Here is a 23,943-nt window from a genome sequence, read left to right as displayed (position 1 = left end):
CATCTCTTTGCTTCTATTTATGTTCTTTGTACCTCTTCCTTGAGCTTGCACCTTCTGCAAAGTTGACTCTATTATATCATCTTTGGGGCTGCAAAAAAAAAGTTGGAAGATTTTAAAGTTAAAGCTCCCAGAATAATGTTGTCGCCCACATTGCACATATGTCACATTTTCAGTTTACTAGTTAAGCCTCTAAATATGCGCTTTATATCCAGTATGTGCCGTGTGATGACTTAGGTTGCCATGAGAACCTAAAAATTTTAAGCTTAAGTGGTTCGGTAACAGACACATTTTTTTCTTTTATTGTCTTAGAGGAAGGTGAGTTTTTTGTTTTATTTAATATACTTTTTATAAATTGAGATAATAGGGAGTGGCCATTCTCATGTGTCACCTCTTGCTAACAGGATGGCTAACTTCTTTGTTTGCCTCTTATCAGTCCCCTTCATTCCAGTCTTCCATGCTCTAGTTTTTTCCCTCTGTACCTGTCTCCTGTTACTTTCTTTGCCACAGGATAGAATTAGAAGTAGGAAACTGGAAGCTTTACCTTGTTTAAAAAGTGCACTTGGTAAGAGAGGAACTATCTAGTGGGGTATCCCCAAGCACACCTAAGGAATTCTGGTCTCATGGTAGCCCTCTGAGATGAGCTGTAGTGGTAAAATTTGCTTGAAAACCTTGTTTAGAAAAGCTTCTTGATGTTAGTCTGTCATCTAAAAACAATTCCGGTTCAGTTTGAATTGGAATCCATTATTTTGAATATTTTCCTGACCAGGGTGACTTGTTTGTTCTTGACTGCGTTTAGTTATGAAGATTCCCTTTTTGAACCAGGAAGTACAAGAGGAGATGACAGGATGTTAGAGATGGAACAAACTATTTATTGTTTAGTCTTGGCTTCTTAAACCTATTTTGGATCATGGACTCCCCTTTGAAAATCTGCTAAAAACCTGTGGACCCATTTCCCTATAAATATAAATAAATAAGTACATAAATACATTTTACATGTATATGTAAAATTTTGCACACAACCTAAGGGAGTTTGCCAGAATCCATGAAATATCCATGAATTCTCTAGGTCTGTGGACCCTAGATATGGATTCCTGATCTGGTCCAGTACCATTTTTCCCTTGAGGAAATGGGAAATGGGAAAGACATGAGTTGCCAAAGGCCATACTTTAGGTATTTATAACCATTTTGCTTTTGAGGTTATACTTTAATCCTTCATGTATACAATTGTGGTCTTTTGTGTTGTGTTCTTTATTTTTGCTTAGTTGCCCTCACATAAGTAATCTTACTAAAGTACGTATTAGGTAATTAAAGCTGTGATCTCACCCAAAAAGTACATATTAATACATGATAAACTGCTGTTTGGGAAATCAAAATTGCTATAACAAGGCTGCTCAGAAAAATATATAAGCCACTATACAAAGGTAAGAGGTTTTTAATAAAATGTCGAACAGTTGCATGTCTGTCTTTTGTGGAACATGAAAATGCCTCTTCTGCTGGAATCCTGTTGTGTCTGGCACAGTCGTGTGCCACATCATGATGTGTTTCACTCAATGACAGATCCCATATACCTGAGTGGTCCAGTAAGATTAGTACCATATAGCCTAGGTGTAGGCTATACCACCTAGGTTTGTGTAGGTACACTCTGATGTTCCTACAGAGAAAATCGCCTGACGACACGTCCCCGTTGTGAAGCGACACATGACTGTATATCCTACGGTGTGGACAAGGCTCTGCCTTGCACTGGGAGATTTAGGTAGTGGGATTGAGAGCTTTTTTGCCATCATTTAGTATCCTTTGCTCATCATTATTGCATTACCTATACGGGGCAAAGAGAAAATTTCAAAATGTCAGGTAGTTAATTTGCCGATAAAATATATTAAAGTAAGTAAGTATGCTGGACTGGTTATATCTTAGGAATTAGAAGGATTTTCTTCTAAGTTTTAGGGAAAGTGTGTTGCTAGGAGGTTACCTAGTATATCGGTGTATTTATGCTGTATAAGTTTAGAGTTGTGTAAAGATATACACCAGGCAGTTCCCTGATGGAATGGAGCTGGGCAGTGCTCTTTTCTCTGGAGCTCTCCTTCATGAGCAGATGACTTAGCAGTGTTTGTAATCAAGGATCTCAGAGTATATCAGCATCAGCATTTCTAGTCCTACCATTTTGTTTCCCTACAGCAGGTGTTTTTTTCCTTTCTTTTCATGGTGGTGTAAAATTTCCTCAAAAGGCTAGGCAGAGATTTCTGAGATGGAAGAACGTTTTCCCAAAAGTGTTATGTGAGAGCTGTTAGAGTGGATGCTGAGTTATGCTGAATTCATTTTTATCTTTCTTTAGAATATATTTTCTCTAAAGTGGGCAAAAACTATAATTTTGCTTCCGTAAGCAGTGTGGTATTAATCTCATACTAGTGTGAAACATTTTAGGTTTAAATTACTTTATATTTTTAAATTGTAGACTCAAAGAATTTCAGAAGTGGAGAGTGACCTCAGAAATCTTGTGTCCTCACATTTAAGATAATTGCAGGAGCCCTTAGTGAGAGTGCTGGTAGGTGGGACCCATGGAAGACCTAATTCTGTCTGTCCTCAGCCTCTCGTAATTTGCATGGCATTTGTAGTTTGTACCTCATCCTTTAGCAGTAGTCATATACTATCAGCCTTTATTATCTCATGTGTTAATCTTTTCCAAGAACTAGATTGTAAGTATTGGAGGTCAGTGATAGTATGGCTTATGTTTATGCTGCAGTCCCTACAATTCTGAGTAAGTACGTAGACAGTGCGCAGTGAGTACTCATTGGATTCATTAAGAGCTGAAGTACAGAATCATTTGAGCCAATCAACCTTGCATTCCTTATCTTTGGAGAGTTCACTCTAGCCAGAAATTAAACTTTTCATGTTCTTCACATTGAGGTGAATTTGAATGAATTGTTCTAAACAAAGTAATTTTTGGAACTTAAATACTTGGCCTCTGATTATGTAAGCCAGCATCCTGGGAAATACATTTTAAAAATTATACCAATTTATTTTAACTTGTGCCAACTAGAAAAAAGAGAGAGATCTCAAAACATAGTCTGAGAGTTGGAATGAGACCTTCATTCTGAAAACAGCAAAGGGCCAGTGAAGGTTAGGATTGTTCACACAAATGGGGAATAATGTTTTTTGAGTGTTAAATTCCATAATTTAAATGATGTTAGCCTCATGGCTACTGGTGATCTGGTATTATCTGACCTAGTGAAGTTCTCACCCTGTCTTTTCTGTTCCCCGTAGATGAGGGATTCTTGGTGTGAGTGACTGAAATTATTGGGAAGTTCCTTGACTGAAATAGAATCTCTGAAAGTTTTCTTCAAGTACCAACCTTTGTGTTTCTGTTTTTTTGCTGCAGAATGCATGTGTGTGAGATAATTGGGCTTTCACTAATGGTCCCGTTTCAGCAGCCATGTATGGGTAAAGCTATTTAGGCGCCTGCTCCTCCCTCTCTGAGCACGGAGCAGGATCTGTTCTGCAGAAGCTGCTGTTCCACGTTTCCACTTTCTCTATTTGTACAGCAGCAGCAGGAGCAGCCCACTAGCAAGGCCGTGTGGCTGCCCTGTGCCCCCAGACTGGCTCAGGCCTGCTCGGGGTGCAGCCAGGGCCCACTCTGTGTTCTTACGTGGGTCCATCTGTCTGTCTGTGTGCATTTCTGTGGAGGTCTGAGGTTTTCAAGTTAAAGAGGTCACCTGTTTGTCTTTTTTGTTTTGTTTTGTCAATTATAAATTGTAGAGAAAGTTTCAGAATCTCAGGGATGGGGTGAGGAGGCAAGATTTATATTATTTTAACAAAATATGTTTTAAGAATAGGATCCCAGACTGGCAAATGTGTCACAAATGGTTTTTAGGTTCTTTTAGAAATGTATCTTATTAAAGTAGTAGTCTTTTTTCTCCTTTGTTTTTTCTGGTCACGAAGATCAGTCCTAGGGTTGGAAATGAGTTGTTTTCCTGGCACACGTTTCCCGATGTAAGATTTTATTAAGAAGACTGAGACACTTCTACCCCTTTAATGATTTCATACACTTCTTTTTGGGAGAGGGTGCAGTAGGGGTTAGCCACTTGACTTGGCGTTGGCTGGGAACAGAACTGTGGGAAATGCCCTGTTGCTTTGGGCTTTGCAACCCATGCTGTTTGCGCTGATTCAGAGTGCTTTGTAGAGTTTGGCCTTACAGAAGGCTTGTAATGCTTCTTGGTGTCATGTCTATTTAAGGAATAGTAGGGGACATGACATGTAGACTGATTTCAGGCTATTTCCAAAGAGTATTGGGTTTGTTACTGTATTTTTAAAGGACACTTTGTTGGTTTGTTAGGAGATATTCTAATTAGAAATGAATTCCTCACTCTTGATGAACGTAAGTCTAAGTTCAAGTTTGTTTCTTTGTATTACACTCCCCTATACTCCCCTCCCCCATCCTCCTGAGTCACAAGCATGCAGAGTTGGGAATGGAACTTGTCAGCTGAGTAGGGATGAGACAGTTCTCTGCACATATTTGTAACTGGCTGGTGAGGAGAGAAAAGGGCTTGAAGTGCTGGAGAAACACCTTCACTGAGGCGGCTTCTTACTATGGCTGTGTTGTATGGTTGGAGACTCCTATGCGACCATTTGCTGATGTATTCTGGCTCTGAGTCACTTAGAAATCTGTTCTGTGACTTGTCCATTGTTGGCTTTGGTGTATGTGTTTGTTTAGGGCCTAGGACCTGGTGCTGAGTCCTAGGATGGGTCCTGCATACTTAATGACTTTGTAAAATTCTGTGAGTGTGGCATTAAATTGGCTTCACCTTCTCCTTCTTGGCAACTCTTAGTGCCCATCTCGTTTCACCATCCTTCTAATGTTTTCCCATTTTTACTGCAAATCACTATACGCCCTCTGTAGGGGCTGTCATGGGAGACTAAAATCGGTGGCAGCTCTTTGATTTTATAGCTCAGCCTTAGTAAAGGACACTGGCTAGCACATCTCTGTTCCAGCTTCCCTTTTGTTCTTGATCTTTTTAAAAAAATTATAATTTCCTTGGTCTCACTTTATTAGTTTATATTTTTTCCTTGTATGCATTGTGAAAGCTTCCACAAATCCTTTTTGGTATGGTGAGGGTAATAAATCAATGTTTGTAAGTAAGTAAGTGCTCTTAGAACGAGTGGTTCAGTATGTCATAGTGAAGGTTACACTTAACACTGACGGGCCCAGTTGGAGGTTGAAGATCTGTCAGCCAGTTAGTGCTTTCTTATCTACTCCTCTTCCCCTCCTTCTAATAGGAGGTATTTCTGAATAATCTTAGGAACTCCATTTGGAAGAGATATAATCATCTTGTCAAAGAATAAAACTTTTTGGGACTCATCCTCTCCCACCATAGGCACCAACCATAGTGCCTGGAATAATAATGATAGCGAATGTTTATTGAGCACTTTCTGTGTGCCAGGCACTGTTCTAAAGGCTTTAGGTATATAAATCCTTTAGTTCTCAGAAACATCATGAAAGGTAGATTACTGTAACCATTTTCCAGATGAGGGAACAGGTATAAAGAAGTTAAACAATTTGGCCAAAGTTACCTGGCTAGTAAGCAGCAAAACTGGGATTAGGAAGGGGTGTGACTCCATAGTCGGAGTGCAGGGTATATTGTAGGCTTACAGTAAGTATTTGTCTCTTAATTTTATTAACTCATGCAGAATATTATTTGGGATTATTGAATCATGAATCATCTGAGTTTCATTATAGAATTTTCTTATAAAAATGACTGTGACTGGCTTTGCAGGTCACTGTCAACTAATTCATTTATTGATGATCAAGAGCTGCAGAGCAAATAGCAAGTCCATGGAGCATCCCCCACATTACCAGTTTATCTCTGCTGGTGTCAGACTGTTTACTGAAGATACTGAAAGCAGAGTTAGTTTTAGTTTCTTTAACCCTTGTTCCCTGCACTACACGTCAGGAGATGCCTTCACAGGGAGAGCAGGGGAAGGAAGGATCAGCAAGTTTTGCCTATTCCGTTAACTCTGATCTTTGTGAGTGTAACAGGATAACAGGGAGATCTGCTCAAAAGAAATGATGATGGGAGAATTGTTGGTAGGCTGAGTGATTTCAGTGGAAGGTAGCAAAAATGTTATTCTGTCTTAGACAATGTAATTGAATAGTGCAAAAGTTTGATTTAGACAGGAAAATAAGAATCAGCTCTCCTGAGATGTTTTAGTCTCTCTCAAATTGATGGCACGTTTTCCCTGGCGTATGTTTTCCTTTGGATGTATGCTGTCCTGTGTATTTTCATTCTAGTGTCTTCTGAATGAGACTGTAAACTCATTGAGGACAGGCATCGAGCCTTCTTTGTGCCCTCTCTAGTTCTGGGTGTATAGTGGGTGTTCTCGACATGCATTTTTGATTGATAGAGCTCCCATTTTATAAAAAGCTTGTTTTTGTAAAAATGAAATCAAAGCACTGACAAGTTTAATTTTGTGGAACAGTGGGATTTTTTTTTTAAGGAGTGATTTGAAGGAGGTGACAGAGATCATATAAATGGGTATTTAAATGTGAGAAGCGCTTTTAGGAGCACAATTCGAGAGTGATGAAGGCATGATAATTGAAGTCACTTTTTTAAAAAAGTGACAATATTAAAGTGATATTTAGAATGTGCATCCTTTGGGATGAATCAGGCTATGCCAAACGTACTCCCTGATTGACTGAGCAAAGGTGTAATATTTGTCCTTTCTGGCATATAACCTATCTCAGGAAGCATCTCCACAGAAAGAAGATTTTTCTGGTTTTGTAGGATGATGACATTAAGAACAGAGAGAGATTGAATAAAGTTTCCTGCTTTTCAACAGAACAGGATAAACCTCCTGAGACAAGACCATATGGAAGCATCCTGCTTGAGTGCCCATGTGTTTGGGGTGAGGTTGGGGCAGATGGTACAGGCAGGGTTCTTGGCTGCTTGGTCAAGGGTTTTGGAGATAGAAGTTAGATGCTAGGTGCTGTGTAAGGGCTGCTGTATGTTGTGTGTGCTGGGCATGCCTGCCTAAGAGGTGGAGTGAGCTCAGTGAAAGGATATTGATATGTTCACTAGCGTGGGGGTAAGATAAGGGAAGAGGTGGGGAGATGCTGACTTGGAATGATACCTGCAATTCAATCTTAACCTCCCTCTGAGATTAGGGAGAGGGAGACAGGATAGGGTGTGAGAATCGAGAGTCCAGACCCCTGGCCTCTTCTGTTCCCTAGAGCCTTCAAGTAAGATGTTGCAGGACGGTAGAATTTTTCTATTTAAGCTTGAAGCTGTTTTGATTCCTTTTTGAGATACTAGGCCAAAAGCTGTATTTATAGAACTTGTTTTGACATATTATCTCACCCTGTCCCTTGCCTTCCTTACTGGGATCCAGCTAATGTTGCACTCTGCCTGGCAAGAAAGGTTGATTGAAGAAAATGTACACATAGACATACAGCTGAGTGATTGAAAATAGCTCCAGACTTTGTAAATAGGCCAGCCATAAGGTTTGCAGGCCAAGCTGCATGAACATCAGTTGAGTTGCTCAGATAATTTCCAGTGGTGTAATATAATTACCCAGCTCACATGTGGTTCACCTGGACAATGGCTGTTTCCATAGAAAACTTTCTGGCAAAGCAGGAAAAAAAATACAAAAACAAAGTACTTGTTTTGGAATAGAGCATGAGTTGGGATTTTTCTTTACTTTGTTCCTCATAGTTTCAAGAATTTTCTTTAAAAATATTTCTGTAGGGGCTGGCCCAGTGGCGCAGTGGTTAAGTTCGCATGTTCTGCTTTGGCAGCTCAGGGTTCACCGGTTTGGATCCTGGGTGTAGACCTCCTAGGTGCACTGCTCCTCATGCCATGCTGTGGCAGCATCCCACATATAAAAAAGTAGAGGAAGATAGGCATGGATGTTAGCCCAGGGCCAGTCTTCCTCAGCAAAAAAGAGGAAGATTGGCAGCAGATCTTAGCTAAGGGCTAATCTTCCTCAAAAAAAAAGAAAGAAAAATTTCTGTATTTGGGGTGTGCCCAGTGGCATAGTGGTTAAGTTTGTGTGCTCTGCTTCAGCATCCTGGGGTTCACAGGTTTGGATCCTGGGCACACACCTATGCACCACTCATCAATCATGCTGTAGTGGCATCTCACATACAAAATAGAGGAAAATTGGCAACAGATGTTAGCTAAAGGCCAATCTTCCTCACCAAAAAAACAGTAATAAAATAAAATCCTGTAAAATAGGTAACATATCCATATGTAAACAATTTAGCCAGCATTCTACCTCTGAAAGCTTGTTAGCAGTTTTTTCTTTATCCTGCCAGAGATATTCTGTTTATATACAAGCCATGCATAATTCCTTATTATATAAAGTTATCCTCCTGATCAAGTCCTTAATAGTGCATTGGAACTGCCTTCTTCTCTTTAGTAGCTGCTGAGTGTTCTGTTGTATTGCTATACTTTATTTCACCAGCACCCAACTGATTGGCATATATGTTTCCAGTTTTTGCTATTGTAAACAGTGTTCTTTGAATGCCCCTTTGCATACTTTGTCTGAAGGCTGTATTTCTAGAACTGGAATTGCTAGATTCAAAGGGTTTGTGCAGTTTTTCATATTGATGAGATACTTAAGATTTTTTTTATATTTTGCAAGTCATATTATCCATTGAAGAATACTATTAGTGGACAGAAAGATCTTAATGAAGTGGCAGTCAGACTACCACCCCAAACAGTTACTGGAATGAACATTTGACCTGAAATGGAAGCTTTAAGAAACTTTCTTGAGATAAGCTTAATTATCAAACCTAGCAACCATTATTGCTGGAGAAGAGGTGGGTTGCCTGGAGTAGGCAGGAGCAGCCCCTCCTTTTTTTTATTTTTAGGGATTTTAGTGATGGTAGCTTAATCTGCAGGTCAGATTTATCTCTTTTACTCTCAAAATTTAGTTTCAGCCATTTATGATCTTTACCAATTAGAAAAACATCTGTGGTCCATGCCTCATTCAGTCCTTGTCTCTTAAAACTACTCACATGGATATCGTGAGACCATTTAGTCGTCAGCATTAGCCTGTAAATTCCAAGTAATTGTTACATCTAAAGTTTAATAATCACCTCAGAAAATAACAGCAAAGTAATATTTTGAGTCCCCCCCCCCCCAAAAAAAAGCGTTTTACAACTGACTTATTTTACCAATAGAGTGCTGTGACTCCAGAAAGTACAAGACTCCCTGGCTGGTTGTGGAACCTGGGCCACTTAATTCATTCTCTTCACTTTAGTTCCCTCATCTGAAAAATGGGAGTGAAAATGCTGAAGAATCTCCTTTGAGCACTCAGAAAAATAATTATAAAGTCATTTCCAGGTAGTTATGTATTATAGAAATGACGACTCTTCAGAGACATCAAGATTATAAGGTAATTTTAAAAGTAACTCTGACAGTGTTTTAGAAAAAAATTAGTCACATTCTGCCTACATGGTCCTAACATATGGTGCAGCCCTGATGAGCTGCACAAGTGGGCTGAAATCAAAATGCAGTTGGAGAGAGGAGCAGGAGTGACTCACTGCACGCGCCAGATTTGGCCTTATGGCAGGGCAGTGAGACTACGGCGGAACTGGTGGTCTTAGAACTTGCCAACTTTGAGCAAGTGATATGTGCATATTATGGGAAAGTAGAACGACTGAGCCCTCGAGTTTGGATTTAGGTGTTTTGTCCGGTGTCTCAGTCCCTGTAACTAAGCCCCTTCTGTGTCTTTAGAGACCCCACTTCTTTCACACAGTGACGAACCTTTGCTGCCTCTGACTTCTGTGCGTAGTTCCCTGTGTCTCTGAAGGTGGAAGCCACTAGGCAGATATTTAACATTGATATGCCTGGAACATTGGGTTCAAACTAGAAAGATACATAGAAGAGTTAGCAATTCTGCCCAGAGAAAGCTGCATATTAGCTTAGCTACCATATGTAAATTGCTACTGCTGTATCCAGCAATTTGTTGCCCGGTACTGACAGTGCTGCCAAGGAAACAGGAGGAGCTAAAGACAGAGTGAGATTCCTACCCCCCAAAAATACAGAGCTGTATGGGGAGGAGAGAGGGAAGACTTAATGGGGATTTGAGAATTACTTTGAGAATGTCGGCATTTTGGGAGGAAGTAGGAAAAGAGATTTTTAAAAAGGTATTTTGCATTCCCTGCCTGCCTTACCTGAGTACCTCCAAAATGGGATGCCTCTCATATGTGCGATGACCTCTTATTTAGGTGCATGTGTAGTCATATAGAAAGATCATATAACTAAACAGGAGAACAAAGAGCCCAGCTCACTCACTCCCAGTCACTTTACCACTTCTTTGTAGCAGTTTCAGAGGATCTAGTAATTACATTGACCTTGTGAAGTAGGTGTTATATTTATTGGTTGTGACATATAGGTAAGGATGCTATTGGCAAAATCAGGCTTTAGGCCAATTCTGACTCTGGTTCTTAAATATGGGGTGCTCACAAGAAAATGTTTATAATTGTTAAGTGAAAAAAGTAGGTTATGTGATAGTATATACAGTACAATATTTAATTGATGATAAATGTGTGTATTTGAGTGTATGTGCATCTTAATGCATGCATAGAAAAGGGCCTTGTAGGAAATAAACCAAAATTGGTTTTATCTAAAAATGAATAAATAGATAAAATTTTTAATTGAGGTAGAAAAATTAAAGTGAGGGCATTGCGAGCAGTCTAAAAGGTAACAGACATTTTTAAAAAGAGCACAACCTTCCCAGGTCATTTCTGTTATAATATTTATAATTATTGCTGCTCTGTAAATGTCTGGACATTTCCCCCTACCTTCAGATGATAAGGTTTACGAATTTTAAATCCTGTATTCCATCAATTCAAGGATGCACACATTCGTTACCATTGATACAATCTTTTATAATTCCTTTATTTGTGGTAACCTATTAGATTTTAAAGATAGAAAAATTATTTAAAAACTATTCATCTCAAGGCTGGATGTAAAATCAGTGATTTATCTATTGTTTTGAATTATCCAGGCCTGTTTTCCTATTTCCCAGGAGACACCTGGGGTTACCCTGCGGGCCGCAAGAGACGAACAGGTGGGGCCTGCCCTGCCCTCCTCTGTCTTCAACCTGAACAGCTTCACCTTTATGTTGAGGGAGAAAACACCTTCTGCTTTTAAGAACATTTGAAAACCTCTAATATGGATAGTTGTGCAGTTCTTCATTAGCTCTCTGCTTTATATCTAAAAAAATTTTCAGGGTATTGGGGGCGCTTAAGTAACAATTGTTACTAAGAGCGAGTCTTGCCAGTGAGGCCAAGGTCATGGGTTCAGGCCTTATATAAGTCGTTGAGCATTACCGTGCCTGCTAGGAGCTCCTCTATCTGGAGTTTGTGATTCAATGCATACTATGTTAGAGCTGCTGATGGTGAGTGAGTCAGGGGCCATCTTTCTGGGAAGGAGGATATTTTGTCATTTATTCAACATACAGGCTCCAATGGCCAGCAGAAGACCCTGAGAAATAAAAAAGGTTCATTACCTTGCCTTGCACTAAGGAGGGCGAGTAGGAGATCTGAGAGTTTTTGTTTTTTAAGTTTTATTTTTCCTTTTTCTCCCCAAAGCCCCCCGGTACATAGTTGTATATTTTTAGTTGTGGGTCCTTCTAGTTGTGGCATGTGGGATGCCGCCTCAGCATGGTTTGATGAGCGGTGCCACGTCTGCACCCAGGGTCAGAACCAGTGAAACCCTGGGCCGCCGAAGCAGAGCGCAAACTTAACCCTTGGCCACGGGGCCAGCTCCAAGATCTGAGAGCTTTTATGTCAGTCCTGAGAGGTGATGCTGTTCATTTGCTCTTGTATTCTTGAAACATGTCAAGATCATATATAAGTTCCAAGATATCCTCCAGAACCTAATATAAAAATCATCCCTGATTATCTTCCCTCAGAGAAATTGTGGGATAGGCAGTTTGCCTTTTAGAGTCCCCTGTACCATTGACTTGTTAAGTACAACTTTAAAATTTTACAAGAGGTCATATTTTGCACATTTTAACATATCACAAACAGATAATACTGCTTGTTTCTTCAAAGGCAGCTTACCCTTCATCCTTTTCTCTTCTTGCCCTCCACCCCACCCTACTCACCTTTTTGGTGCTCCTTTTCCCCCTTGACTCTTCTCCCCCCTCTTTGACACTACCTTTTTGCACCCCCCCCCCCCCCCACACACACACACGGTGGTTGAGAAAGATGAAGATAATGTTAATAGAAGCAGCCTTCTCTGGAACTTCAGGGAAGTACAGGGCAGACGTAGCTCAGGCTTCCCCACAGCTTACGCGTTTTGTTTGGTTCCCCGCAGAAATGAAAGGTGTAAAATACTCAGACCTGAAGCTTTTAGTTTCCATTCACCTTTCCTCTCTCCCCAGAGCATTTCTGTTTTCTTACAGACTAGGCAATAGAATGTCGAAAAAGCAAAACTGGGAAGATAAAGCTTTTAAAGAAAATACATTTTTTTTTTTTGAGGAAGATTAGCCCTGAGCTAACTACTGCCAATCCTCCTCTTTTGCTGAGGAAGACTGGCCCTGAGCTAACATCCGTGCCCATCTTCCTCTACTTTATACGTGGGTCGCCTACCACAGCATGGCTTTGCCATGCGGTGCCATGTCCGCACCCAGGATCTGAACCGGCAAACCCTGGGCCACCAAGAAGCGGAACGTGGGCACTTAACCGCTGCGCCACCGGGCAGGCCCCAGAAAATACCTTCTTGTATTAGGCTTCCCACTGTCCTCCTTCAAGTGACAAGGGCCTATGTGGAGGAAGACAGTGTTGATCCTTTTTTTCTGTGTTTGAGTTTTCCTTTAAAAAGTCTTTGAGTGACTTAGGAGTAGGGTGATTAATATCCTGATTATGTGGGTTTTGTTTGTTGGTTTGTTTTAAGACTTCATTTTTCTCTTTCTCTTGGCTGGGCAGTTAGGGTGTTCCTCAGCTCCCGTAGGGCTGCGGTGTTCTCTGGGACCTAGATATGTGTCCCTCACCCCTTCGTACACTGGCCCTTCTTAACAACCCCAGGCCTTCCTTTGCTCTCTGTATCCTGGAGATTCCTCAACTAGCGTGCAGTCTGAGTCTGGTCTCACAGGGTCACACGACAGCAGTGTTTCTCAACTGTTCCATGCAACATTGTGGGAAGGAGACATGACTCCCTGGTCTTTTCTTTGCCCTTTACGTCTTCCAGAATAAAACTAACAAGTAGAGATTTAACTTGTCTCTATCTTCCAAGGTAGTAACTACTCCAGAGCCCTCTGAAGACACACTGTCTTAATAAAAGTTTGTATCTCCTAGATGATGGTCACGTTTCTCGAGAGGCACACACCATGGGTTCTGGGGTTAGAATCCCTCCCGCAGATTATTTTAGCACATAAATCCTTAGAGTAGTCCCCACCTTAAGTGGTGATGATAATACAAGATTGAATGAGATAGTGTGAACGAAGTAAATGTAACTACCTTTCCTCTTAATAACTTTTTTTTCTTTTTTTGCTGGGGAAGATTCTCTCTGAGCTGACATCTATGCCCATCTTCCTCTATTTTATATGTGGGATGCCTGCCACAGCATAGCTTGATAAGTGGTGCACACGTCCACACCTGGGATCCGAACCGGTGAACCCCAGGCTGCTGAAGTGGAACACATGAACATAACCACTATGCCACCAGGACAGCCCCCCAATTTTCCTCTTTTTGCTTGAGGAAGATTCGCCCTGAGCTAATGTCTGTGCCAATCTTCCTCCATTTTGTATGTGAGCTACTGCCACAGCATGGTCACCGCCGAGTGATGTAGGTTTGTGCTGAGACTGGGTCACCAAAGTGGAGTGCACCAAGCTCAATCTCTAGGCCACAGGCCAGCCTGCTCCTCTTAATAATTTTTGATGTTGTAGGCAGGTCCAGGTAGATGCTTTTAGAAGTTTTTTGTTGTTAGAATAGACTTTGCCTTTGGAAGCATCACTGCTTCATTAGCAAAATTGGAAACCAGTTAGGTCCATATGAAAAGTCAAATTAACTACTTAAGCACCTATTTTATGCCAGTCAACAAACATCTTTGTCTTCAGGTTGGGTAGGTAGAGTGTAGAGTCTCATAGTTAGTTCTGGGTCTGGCTTTGTCTTTCAGAATTCTTCTTATACTTTCCAACGTAGACGTCGTCCTTGGTGACTTTCAGCAGTTCTCTGTCTGTGATCAGGACCAGACGGAAGTACAGCTGGCAGGAGTTGTACATGAAGTTTGGAGGAATTTGGGCAGCTTTGTAGAATCCATCGTTACTTGCAGGATTGTTCGATAATGTTTAAAAATAAAACAAATTGGTTTTGTGGTTCCTCTGTCTGCTTTTACCTTCAATTAACTCCCCCGTCTTTTGATTTTTTTTGGTTTCAGTGGTTCACCACTACCCTAGGGCTGCTGAGATGCATTTACACAGGCAGGAACTGGGTTGCATTTGAAGAGGTTTATGCCTGGCACCTACCTATTCAGGAAGGTTGCTTTGAGGAAAGTGTGGCCTTTCCATATTAATAACACCGTCCTTAATTGCTGAAAGAATTTCATAGCCTTTAACTTTATTGTAGTTTCCCATCCAAAAGCAGATGGTAAGAATGATTGTTTTGGTGACCTAGATGAACTAAATTCAACCTCATAAATCCTATCATTGTTTTGCTATTTGTTGTACATTTTGGGGCAAACCTCTTCTAAGCCTTTAGTACTTTAGTTCCCCATCTTTTAAGTTGATGGTGTTTTAAAATTAGCTTTGAAATATTAAATGTAATTTATCTTTAATATACTGTGTAGTGGGGCCGGCTCCGTGGCCGAGTGGTTAAGTTTGCGCGCTCCGCTGCAGCGGCCGAGGGTTCGGATCCTGGGCGCGGACATGGCACCGCTCATGGGGCTACGTTGAGGCAGCGTCCCACATCCCACAACTGGAAGGACCTGCAACTAGGATACACAAGTGTGTACAGGTGGGGTTTAGGGAGATAAAGCAGAAAAAAAAAAAGATTGGCATCAGTTGTTAGCCCAGGTACCAATCCTTAAACAAAAAACAACAACAAAAAAAGATATTGTGTAGTTTAAAAATGGGAGACGAGGCCAGCCCCATTGCCAAGTGGTTAAGTTCACGCACTCCACTTTGGTGGCCCAGGGTTTCACTGCTTCGGATCCTGGGTGCAGTCCTAGCACCGCTCATCAAGCCATGCTGAGGCGGCGTCCCACATAACACAATCGGAGGGACCTACAGCTAGAATATACCACTGTGAACTGGGAGGCTTTGGGGAGAAGAAGAAGAAGAAAAAACAATGGGAGAGGGAGGTTTGGTTTGGTTTTGTTTTTGATATCTTCAGCCATGGTGACAAAGGGGGCTTTTCTTTGGAAAGAGCTGCATATCTGGAATTATGAGAAGTGTAGGCATGGCCCACTTATTTTTCTTTCCTTGGTTTTTTAGAGTGAAGACGTAGTCCAGAGAGGGAGGTGTAAAGCTACAGGTATGGGCTCACTGCTGGATGGGTGTGCTCCCTGGCCATCTTAACCTTCTTGCATGAGGCCTGACGTGCAGATAGGAAAAAATTGCCTTCAGAAAGGTGATGGGTTTTTTCCTACATTGTGGGATATAATTTCCCATTCCTAGGAAGCTGGAAATACTTTCTTGCTGTTAACCAACTCTCCTTAGCTATTTCCCAAGGCAGGCTTATCTCCCACTTGAGCTAGCTGCTGCCCGGTTCTAATGGGTGGGGGTGGGGATGGGGGAGGAGAGAAAGTGAGAGAAAGTTGGGAGCACTAGTCTACACACAGCAGCTACCCAGCTCAGTTTCTTTCCCCATTCCACTTCGTAGCTGGAAGATCCCAAGTAAACTAGCACAAGGATGAGGACAGAACTTAGTGGATTCCACACAGATAATATTACTCTCCTGGAACCAGAATTTTTTCGACATACTGATTTTTTTAATCAGCACTGGAGTGTAAATAAAGAATTACACTTAACTTCCACAACTAGTTTGAGATCTGAAAAAAAGACTTGATTTGAAGGGTGGTCACGGTTTGACAGGACAGTCTGTTAGGTCAGGTTTCATCCCAGAAACTCCAGGGGAGGCTCTGAGCTTACACTTTTGCTGACAGCAGTAAGCACAGAAGAGAGTCTTTCTGCTGGTCTGATCTTTGACACTGATTGGGAGAGGAGATAGTAGTGATTAAGGATAGGAGGAGGGAATGGGAAACTTTCTAGATTTCAGGAAAGGTGGTAGTTTGCTTCCTTTCACCTGTGTCACATCCTCTCAGTAACCTTATATGATAATCTTACAGGCAGACCAGTTTGCATACAACAATCACTAAACTTAGTGCTTTTTATCGTATAGTGATTTTTTGTGTGTGTGAGGAAGATTGGCCTTGAGCTAACATCTGTTGCCAATCTTCCTCCTATTGCTTGAGGAAAATTGTCACTGAGCTAACATCTGTGCCCATCTTCCTCTCTTTTATGTGGGATGTCATGAGAGCATAGCTTGATGAGTGGTGCTAGGTCCGCGCCCAGGATCCGAACCTGTGAACCCCGGGCCACTGAAGCCGAGTTCGCGAACTTAACTGCTATGCCACTGGGCCAGCCCCAGAAGTACTCAATTTTTGAAGTAAAATTCAAGTCCATAACGTTTTAAGCTAAAATTTTGTGTTATTCTCTGATTGGTTGTTTTCAAGTGGTATCAAGTGATATTCTTTTCTACATCCCTTATATCATCTAACTGCTAGAAGCTCTGGGGGAAAAAATACCCAGTTCGCTTAACTGTCTGAGGTTATGACCTTTCGCTAGATTTTTGCGCTTTTCCTTATATAGACGTATGGTATTTTTTGTTTTGTTTTTCTTTTAAAGATTGGCGCCTGAGCTAACATCTGTTGCCAATCTTTTTTTTCTTCCTTCTTCTCCCAAAAGCCCCTTGGTACATAGTTGTATTTTTTAGTTGTGGGTCCTTCTAGTTGTGGCATGTGGGATGCCGCCTCAGCATGGCTTGATGAGCGGTGCCATGTCTATGCCCAGGATCCGAACTGGTAAAACCCCAGGCCACTGAAGCGGAGTGCATGAACTTAACCACTCGGCCATGGGGCCAGCCCCTCATGGTGATTTTTAATGACATAAGTTCTCTTATATAAATTAGTAGCAGGCTCTAACTTCCTCTATGCTCATATAGCCAGACTTCACACTTTTGCCCTCTGCAGCACATTTAGATTATTGAGGTGGAAGGGTAAGGTCCCTTCACCTGTCATTGAGCTCCCTCATTACAGCAGTCAGGGTAAGGCAGCCTGAAGTTTGCACTAGCCCCCTGGGCTTTCCTGCTCCACTATGCTTTTCTTGGCTCTTCCACTCTTTAGACAAAACAAATGCTGTGATTTCTAGCATTTCTCTCTTCTAATCCAGTTTTTAAACAGTTTATTCCATTCTGACACTCTAAATGCGGGGTGTGCTATTTTGAGGGTTTCCCTTATTTACTGATCATTTTTAGTGATTTGGGTTCTTCATGTTACAACAGGCTGATTGCCCCTACCCTCACATAATCACTCTTTGAATTGTTGCCCTTAGAAAAGAAGTAAAGAATATTCAAGGCAAAGAAAACTGAGACAGACAGACAACCAGGAAAAGACAGGAAACCATGAATATAAATTCATAGTTAGAGGACAGGTCGTGAAAAGGGACTGAGGGAAAGTTAAGGCCTTCTTTTGCAGCGGTCCCATAGTTAGAACCCTGTCTGCCGTTTCTTTATTGCTAATGCATCCTTGGTGGGAAAAGCCTTGAATGTTTTTCTGATTAAGAAATTTAAAAACAAGTCATGGGCAGTTTTCTGTGAATAACTTTTAATTCTACTTTTTCGTTTCTCCTTAATATCTGCATTTTTGTATTCCCATAATTGTTTTTATCGTCACTTAGCTTGGTAACCTTTTTCTAAAATTGAGTGACTTGTGATTAATTTCTGTGTTTTCTTTTCCCACAAGCATGTTGAATTTAATTATACTGAGATAACTCTTGTGACCTGCCTAAAGAGAAGTGCCCTCCTTCATGTCATAACCTTTCCATCTTATCGATTTTTAAAGCCATGTTGCCTTACAAGTTGTAAAATGAATTTTACTTATTTTTTTCTTTTTTTGAGGAAGATTAGTTCTGAGCTACCATCTGCTGCCAATCCTCCTCTTTATGCTGGCCCTGAGGTAACATCTGTGCCCATCTTCCTCTCCTTTATATGTGGGATGCCTGCCACAGCATGGCTTGCCAAGCAGTGTATAGGTCCACACCCGGGACCCGAACCAGAGAACCCTGGGCTGCTGAAGCGGAATGTCTGAACTTAACCGCTGCACAACCAGGCCAGCCCCGTAAAATGGATTTTAAAATGTTACTCTAAATCAGTGCTTCCCAACCTTTAGCTTGATAAACTTTACTGTGAGGAGTACACATCTTTTCATACGCTGAGCAGTGCCTGGCTGCTTAGTAAAGACTCCCACATTTAAACTCTCGTTAACAGATGTGGTTCTGATTAGAGGTGTAGTGTATTTTTAGTGACTTAGTAGAAACATAATAACCAGTGGAGTTCCTTTGAACTTGTTGATTCTTTTATAAAGGAATCTTTGAACTAAAAATCTAATTTGGTTGTTAATTGACCTCACAAATTTACTCCCTGGTCCAGGTAACTTTCTGTAGGAAGAGGCATGTGATCAACTCGAGTGGACATAGGAGAAACTAGGACAAACCTACCCAGTAACTTAACCAACCCCAGCTTAGGTTACCGTCTTCTGCCTGTCTAGTAGTCAGGGCTCGGTGAGCTGTGCCCTGTGTGCCAGTTGCACAGCCTCCTCTCGCTTGCAGCCTGCTTTTGCTTCCTCCTTTCGTAGTGTGGAAGAGAACTCCTGCCACTTCTGTCTCTCAAGTAGTAGATGAAATGAGCCAGAGTCTCTGACAAAATAGAAGAACAGTTAGCTGCTATTATACTTCTAAATTTTGGATGGTTGTGTCTGGATTTTGGACAGAAGACATGGTTTCTACCTTTCTCAGTCAAATGCAGACAGGTGCCAGCCATCGTTACACAGACTACAACATCTAGGCCTATTCTGTGACATGGTGCCTTTCATTATTTTCTTAAAAGTAACTATATGCATTTAGGAGTTCATTCGTTTACCTCTTTACAGGCTGGACATAACTTGTTTTTTTCAAAGTTCCCTGTGTTGTGAACTGAGCTTGAGTGCAGCAAAATCTTTGAGGTAAGGCAACCCTCATGGTAAAAATGGAAAGAGGGCCTGTGAAATTTGGGCGCCTGCAGAGATACAGTTTTAGCGTCACTGCCTAAATATTGAAATGCCACCATTTGTTGTTTGGAGGGATGTGGAGCTAAATGGAGCACAGGAGCGCACATCTGCCTTGACTGCTAAGTATATCCATCTCTACTGCTCACCCACAGTAGACTTTTCGTGTGTGCGCTCAGTCTCGATTTTAGCAACAGTTTAAAGGAGGGCAGAGGATGCAGAGACTTCGTCTGCGTTCCTGTGTCCTTCCTGACACGTTGGAGTGTTTGTCCCTGGTGGGCCCTGGTCCTGTCTCATTATTACCACTTTGGTGGCTTTTGTTTTTTTCTTTGTCTTTCATTTCTTTAGAAAGATCAAATGCTGAAAAGACTATTTCTTGCTACCCTATAAAGAGGCAGAATATTACTATTCCATCTTTTTTTTTCTGGCAAAAAAAGATTGTTAGTAAAGAAGTTTTTGCCTTGTGTCACCTAATGAATGTGTCACCAAAGCAGCACTTTTTAAAGTCCTTCATTAGATCTCACACGTTGCTCTCAACACTCATCAAGTGAGCAAGGTGGGTCCAGTGCTAGTGGTAGTATGTGAGCAGGATGTTTCTGGTGGCCAGTTCTTCCGCTCCTGGCCCCTGGCCTGCTTCTGATGCCTGAACTGCTCCTCCTTAGGCATCTATTCTGAGGTTAGTTTGGACCCAAGCACTGTGCTCACTGCTGCCTTTGGCACATGGAAACTAAGTTCAGACCAAGGCCAGCAACCCAGTTCTTTCCAAAAACATTGTCAGACCCTGTGAAGTGAGCTTTTTTGCTTCAGGTGGTTTCAGGCTTTGGGGGCCCTCACAAACTGATTTGCAGGGAGGAGTTTGGAAGATGTGAAACAAGTTTGTGTCTCTTCTGCTCTGTTAGCCACTGCTATCTTCATGGATCTGACACTATTTATCTGACAGTGCACTTAGTACTGCTTCGCCAGGGAAAATCACACAAAACAAGCCTGGCGCATCAGCACTTTCATTGTGTGCCGGGCTGAGCCTCCCTTCACATGGTTACATCCCCCTTTTAATCCAGTCCTCCCTTTCCCTTCCCCAGTCCTGCCTGTTTCTGTGGCACTTATTGCTGGTTTCCCTGAGCTCCTGTTTCCACTTTGTGTTTTTTGTGGAGCCCAGGAAGCTAAAGCTGTGTGTATTTGTGGATCAGACAAGTGCAGCAAGTTAATATCATTGGCTTCTGAAGGGGAGAGTGAGGTGATGGCTGCGTTTAAGTTGGATTTCCTTCCAGAAATGATGGTGGATCATTGCTCTTTGAATTCCAGTCCCGTGTAAGTATTTTCATCTAATTTTTATCATAAGCAGAAGAATTGGGTTGTTTTCTTTGCTATTTGATGAAACTGATCCCTTTCCTTAAAAGAGGGAAGAAAAAATTGGGTGAGGAAGTCCGAGTCCACACTGCTGTTATATTCTATTGTAGTCTGATTTTATCCCATTACTGCTGATTTCCTCAGAGCTATCACTAAGTTCTGTACATAAGGGTGCATTTGATATGTGATCAGCAACATCAGCTCAAGAGTGCTGGCTCCAGTCCCTTCAAGCTGTAGTGTTTTCCCATATGATAGAGTCCAGAGTATTTTGTTTTAACCGTAGCTTTATTGCTTTGGGTTGGGTATGCAATTTCAGGTCATCTTTGGGTAAGTTATTTATTTATTTACATTCAGTGATCGAATTTTTAGATCCTGTCACAGAGGCGCCTGGTAGCTAGGGTGTATTCAGTAGTGTGTGCAGAATGCTGTATTGACATGTAAACTATAATTCTGGACCTTGATTTTCTTCCCCAGTCTAATTGAAAATGCAACAGTATGTGATTTCAGGGACATCAGATACCTGCCTCCCCCCAAAAATGCAAAACTGGATCAGTCTTGCTTGGTAGTTTGCCCAGATAAATTTTGAACGTGAGAATGAGAAACTCCATCAGTTTGTACCACTGTTCAATAAGTGACAACACCATTGTACACAGCTAAAATGCTAACCTGGTTCCGAGCTGTAGCCAGAGAACACGTGTCTTAACTCCTGATTTCAGTTTCTTTAACCAGGCTTCAAAGTATCTTGGAACGTCAAGTAAATGAGCCTTAGGTTATTCAAAGCCAAGAATATTAGATGATAGAATACTCCCCTAGATAGCATGTGGTAGTGCAGATCTTTGAGTTTAGGCCTCCGTGTGCAAATCAGTCTACCCTGGGATTAGGTGTAATAGGTGTGGATAATAGCAGATTCTGAGCAGTTCTTTGTGGAATAGTGTGGGGGGGGCCTCAAAGTTAGCTGGCTTGCTCATTTCAAATGAATCCCATGCCTTCTCTGTAGTCTCCAAAATGATGGTAGTTTAGATGTGTCTTTTTATGAGAGTAGATGACAGATGAAATCACAATGAATGCCATCTTGAAGACTTAGTACATAATGAAAATCTTCCCAAGTACCAGATATGTAACTCCTAGAAATAGGATTTTGTGGCTCGGATTATCTTTCATTGTAGCACTTTCTCTCTCTGCTGTGCCACTGCCTAGTATTCAGCCCTTGGACACAGAAGTTTTCCTCAGCCTGTTTTCTCGTCTTTTAAGAGTTTGGACTAATTCAGATTCCCATGGAGTCTGGACCATGGACCACTGCAAGAAAGTCACCTGGAACATATAAATGCAGATTCCCTGGGCCCATGCCCAGATATTCTTATGCTAGAATAGGGCCTAAGAATCTGTATTTTAACAACATTCCATGTGGGTTTTTTCATGCACACTAAAGTTGAGAACGAATGGACTGAATACAGGTCATTCTGAGTAGAGCTAATCAGAGAGTAGACTATTACATAATATTTTCCCAAGTACATTGAGTTTGTTTTAGTCATCCATCTTGACAAAAGCTTTGCGAAGTTAATTGAGCATGGGCTATTGGCCCTATTTTACAGATGAGAAATTCAGTTTAGAGAAGCTATAACTGACTTGTCTGAGGACACTTGGTGTCAACTTTGGGCCTAAAATGTAAGTTTAATGGCATTCTCTTCTTGTTTTTGCCCACTAGACCAGGCTGGCTCAGGTGTCATTGAGCAGTTACCCATCAACTCTCTCATTATTGCAAGTCCTTGGACCCACTCCCCAAGGGCACCATACTGCAAAACACCACAGAGTTGGGAAGAAGAAAGTTCTTGAGAATGGTGTGTGCTTGTGATCTCTTTCTTGGATTCTCAGCCTTTTTCACTGATAGGATTTTAGCAGGAGGCTTCACATCAGTGGTTTCCTCTCTGAAGTGATACTGCCTGGGAATGTGGTCTAGCAATGTACCTTATGTCCAGATTTCTTTACTGGAGAGAATTGGTGGAGGAGCTGTGGAAGGGCCAGGGGGCCTGAGCCCTGGTTCCTCTTCTTACTTGTGACCGTTGTCCCTGATTCCAGTCTGACACCCTTCAGCTTCCACTGGTTCCTCTTAGTGTGTTTGCAGCCTAGTACATGAGTGTTCTCCAAAAGTCATATCTCAGGCGTTTTTCTCTCAGCTTTCCCATTGCTTAAGGAGGCTGTGATGTGCTTCTCTGATTCTCAGATCTCTATATCTATCCCCTATTGTCCTCCGAGCTCTATAACTTTGTTCTAAGTACTTCCCGTTGGATACCTCCATCTGGAGCCTTCCTCGCGTAAAAACAGTTCCCGAGATTGTCTGTTCTAGAACCCGGGAGTGATCAGGAACTTCTTCCTTTTCCTTGTCTCCTTTATCACGTGATCCCCAAGGCCTAGTGACCCTGCTCCCCCCAGTTTCTCAGCATTGCCTGAGACTGGGCCCTGACCTGAGGAGCTAGTTGTGCAAGAGCCTCCTGGTCTCTACGTTTCCTCACTGTATCTCATCTCCGAGTTTATTGCCAGATGTCTTCTAAAGACCAATCTGATCACTCCCTTGTTTAAAAATCTTGGAATACAGTCCAAGCCTGCCAGTATAACATCGAAACCCTTCTCTGGGTCCCTCTAGCTTCTCTCTCTGTTCCCATTGATTTCCTACTATTATCCCTTTTTTCCCTAATCTTTTAAAATGTTTTTATACTCTCCCCTAACCCTCTCAAGTCTTTTTTCTGCGTCTCTCATGTTACCTCACTCTTCTCTCCCTTCTGAGTCCTTGCATTTCCTTCTTGGCCCTTAGGCTTTCCTTTCTCCATGCTGTGTAGCACTTCTCCCAGCTGCTTAGTCCACTTGGCGTAAATTTCTGCCCTCTCTCCCCTCCTCCCACTTTGTCACAGAACCTGCATACCTCTGTGAAAGCATGTGTAGGGGATTATAGTGTGTCCTTCCACTTGTTCAGTGCTGGTGCCTCCAGGGCAGGTGTTGCTGAGTCCACTTGTATAGCCCCTATAGTGTGTAGTATCTGTCACATAGTAGGTGCTTGGGCAATACGGTTGAGTGAGTGACAAGTCCTGTGAGGTTTTTTTTTATATATATAATTAGATTCAATTACTGAGATTTAAGATCTCTCCATACACTATCTTCGTTCCTCAGGGAAGACGGCTGAAAACCTTCACATGCAGGTTGCTAGCTGTTTTCTTGTTGAATGGTGACTTAAAAACCTTTATTGTGGGGCCAGCCTGGTGGCGCAGCGGTTAAGTTCGCACGTTCTGCTTCAGTGGCCCGGGGTTCGCTGGTTCGGATCCTGGGTGCAGACATGGAA

At 41.8% G+C, this 23,943-nt stretch overlaps 1 protein-coding gene across 15 annotated transcripts in view; it reads left to right on the top strand.

Annotated features, from left to right (window-relative positions):
• The window catches only part of CELF1 (CUGBP Elav-like family member 1), a 67,666-nt gene that overhangs the window by 15,887 nt on the left and 27,836 nt on the right, over positions 1-23,943 (top strand). For 9 of the 15 annotated variants that reach the window (XM_046642902.1, XM_046642900.1, XM_046642897.1 and 6 more), the window contains exons 2-4: positions 15,439-15,478; positions 19,152-19,223; positions 20,422-20,573. The exons of 2 other annotated variants lie outside the window; for them this stretch is intronic. In XM_046642902.1, the coding sequence (XP_046498858.1) occupies positions 20,503-20,573 (71 nt within the window). In that variant the 5' untranslated portion in view covers positions 15,439-15,478; positions 19,152-19,223; positions 20,422-20,502. Of the gene's footprint in view, positions 1-15,438; positions 15,479-18,121; positions 18,180-19,151; positions 19,224-20,421; positions 20,574-23,943 lie in introns of all 15 variants that reach the window. 4 more of the 15 variants (XM_046642892.1, XM_046642893.1, XM_046642894.1 and 1 more) reach the window with 4 other exon arrangements.

Source organism: Equus quagga, chromosome 17 (genome assembly GCF_021613505.1).
Source record: "Equus quagga isolate Etosha38 chromosome 17, UCLA_HA_Equagga_1.0, whole genome shotgun sequence".
NCBI lineage: Eukaryota > Metazoa > Chordata > Mammalia > Perissodactyla > Equidae > Equus > Equus quagga.
Note: the sequence above shows the minus strand (reverse complement) of the source record. Positions and strands in the feature narration are given on the sequence as shown.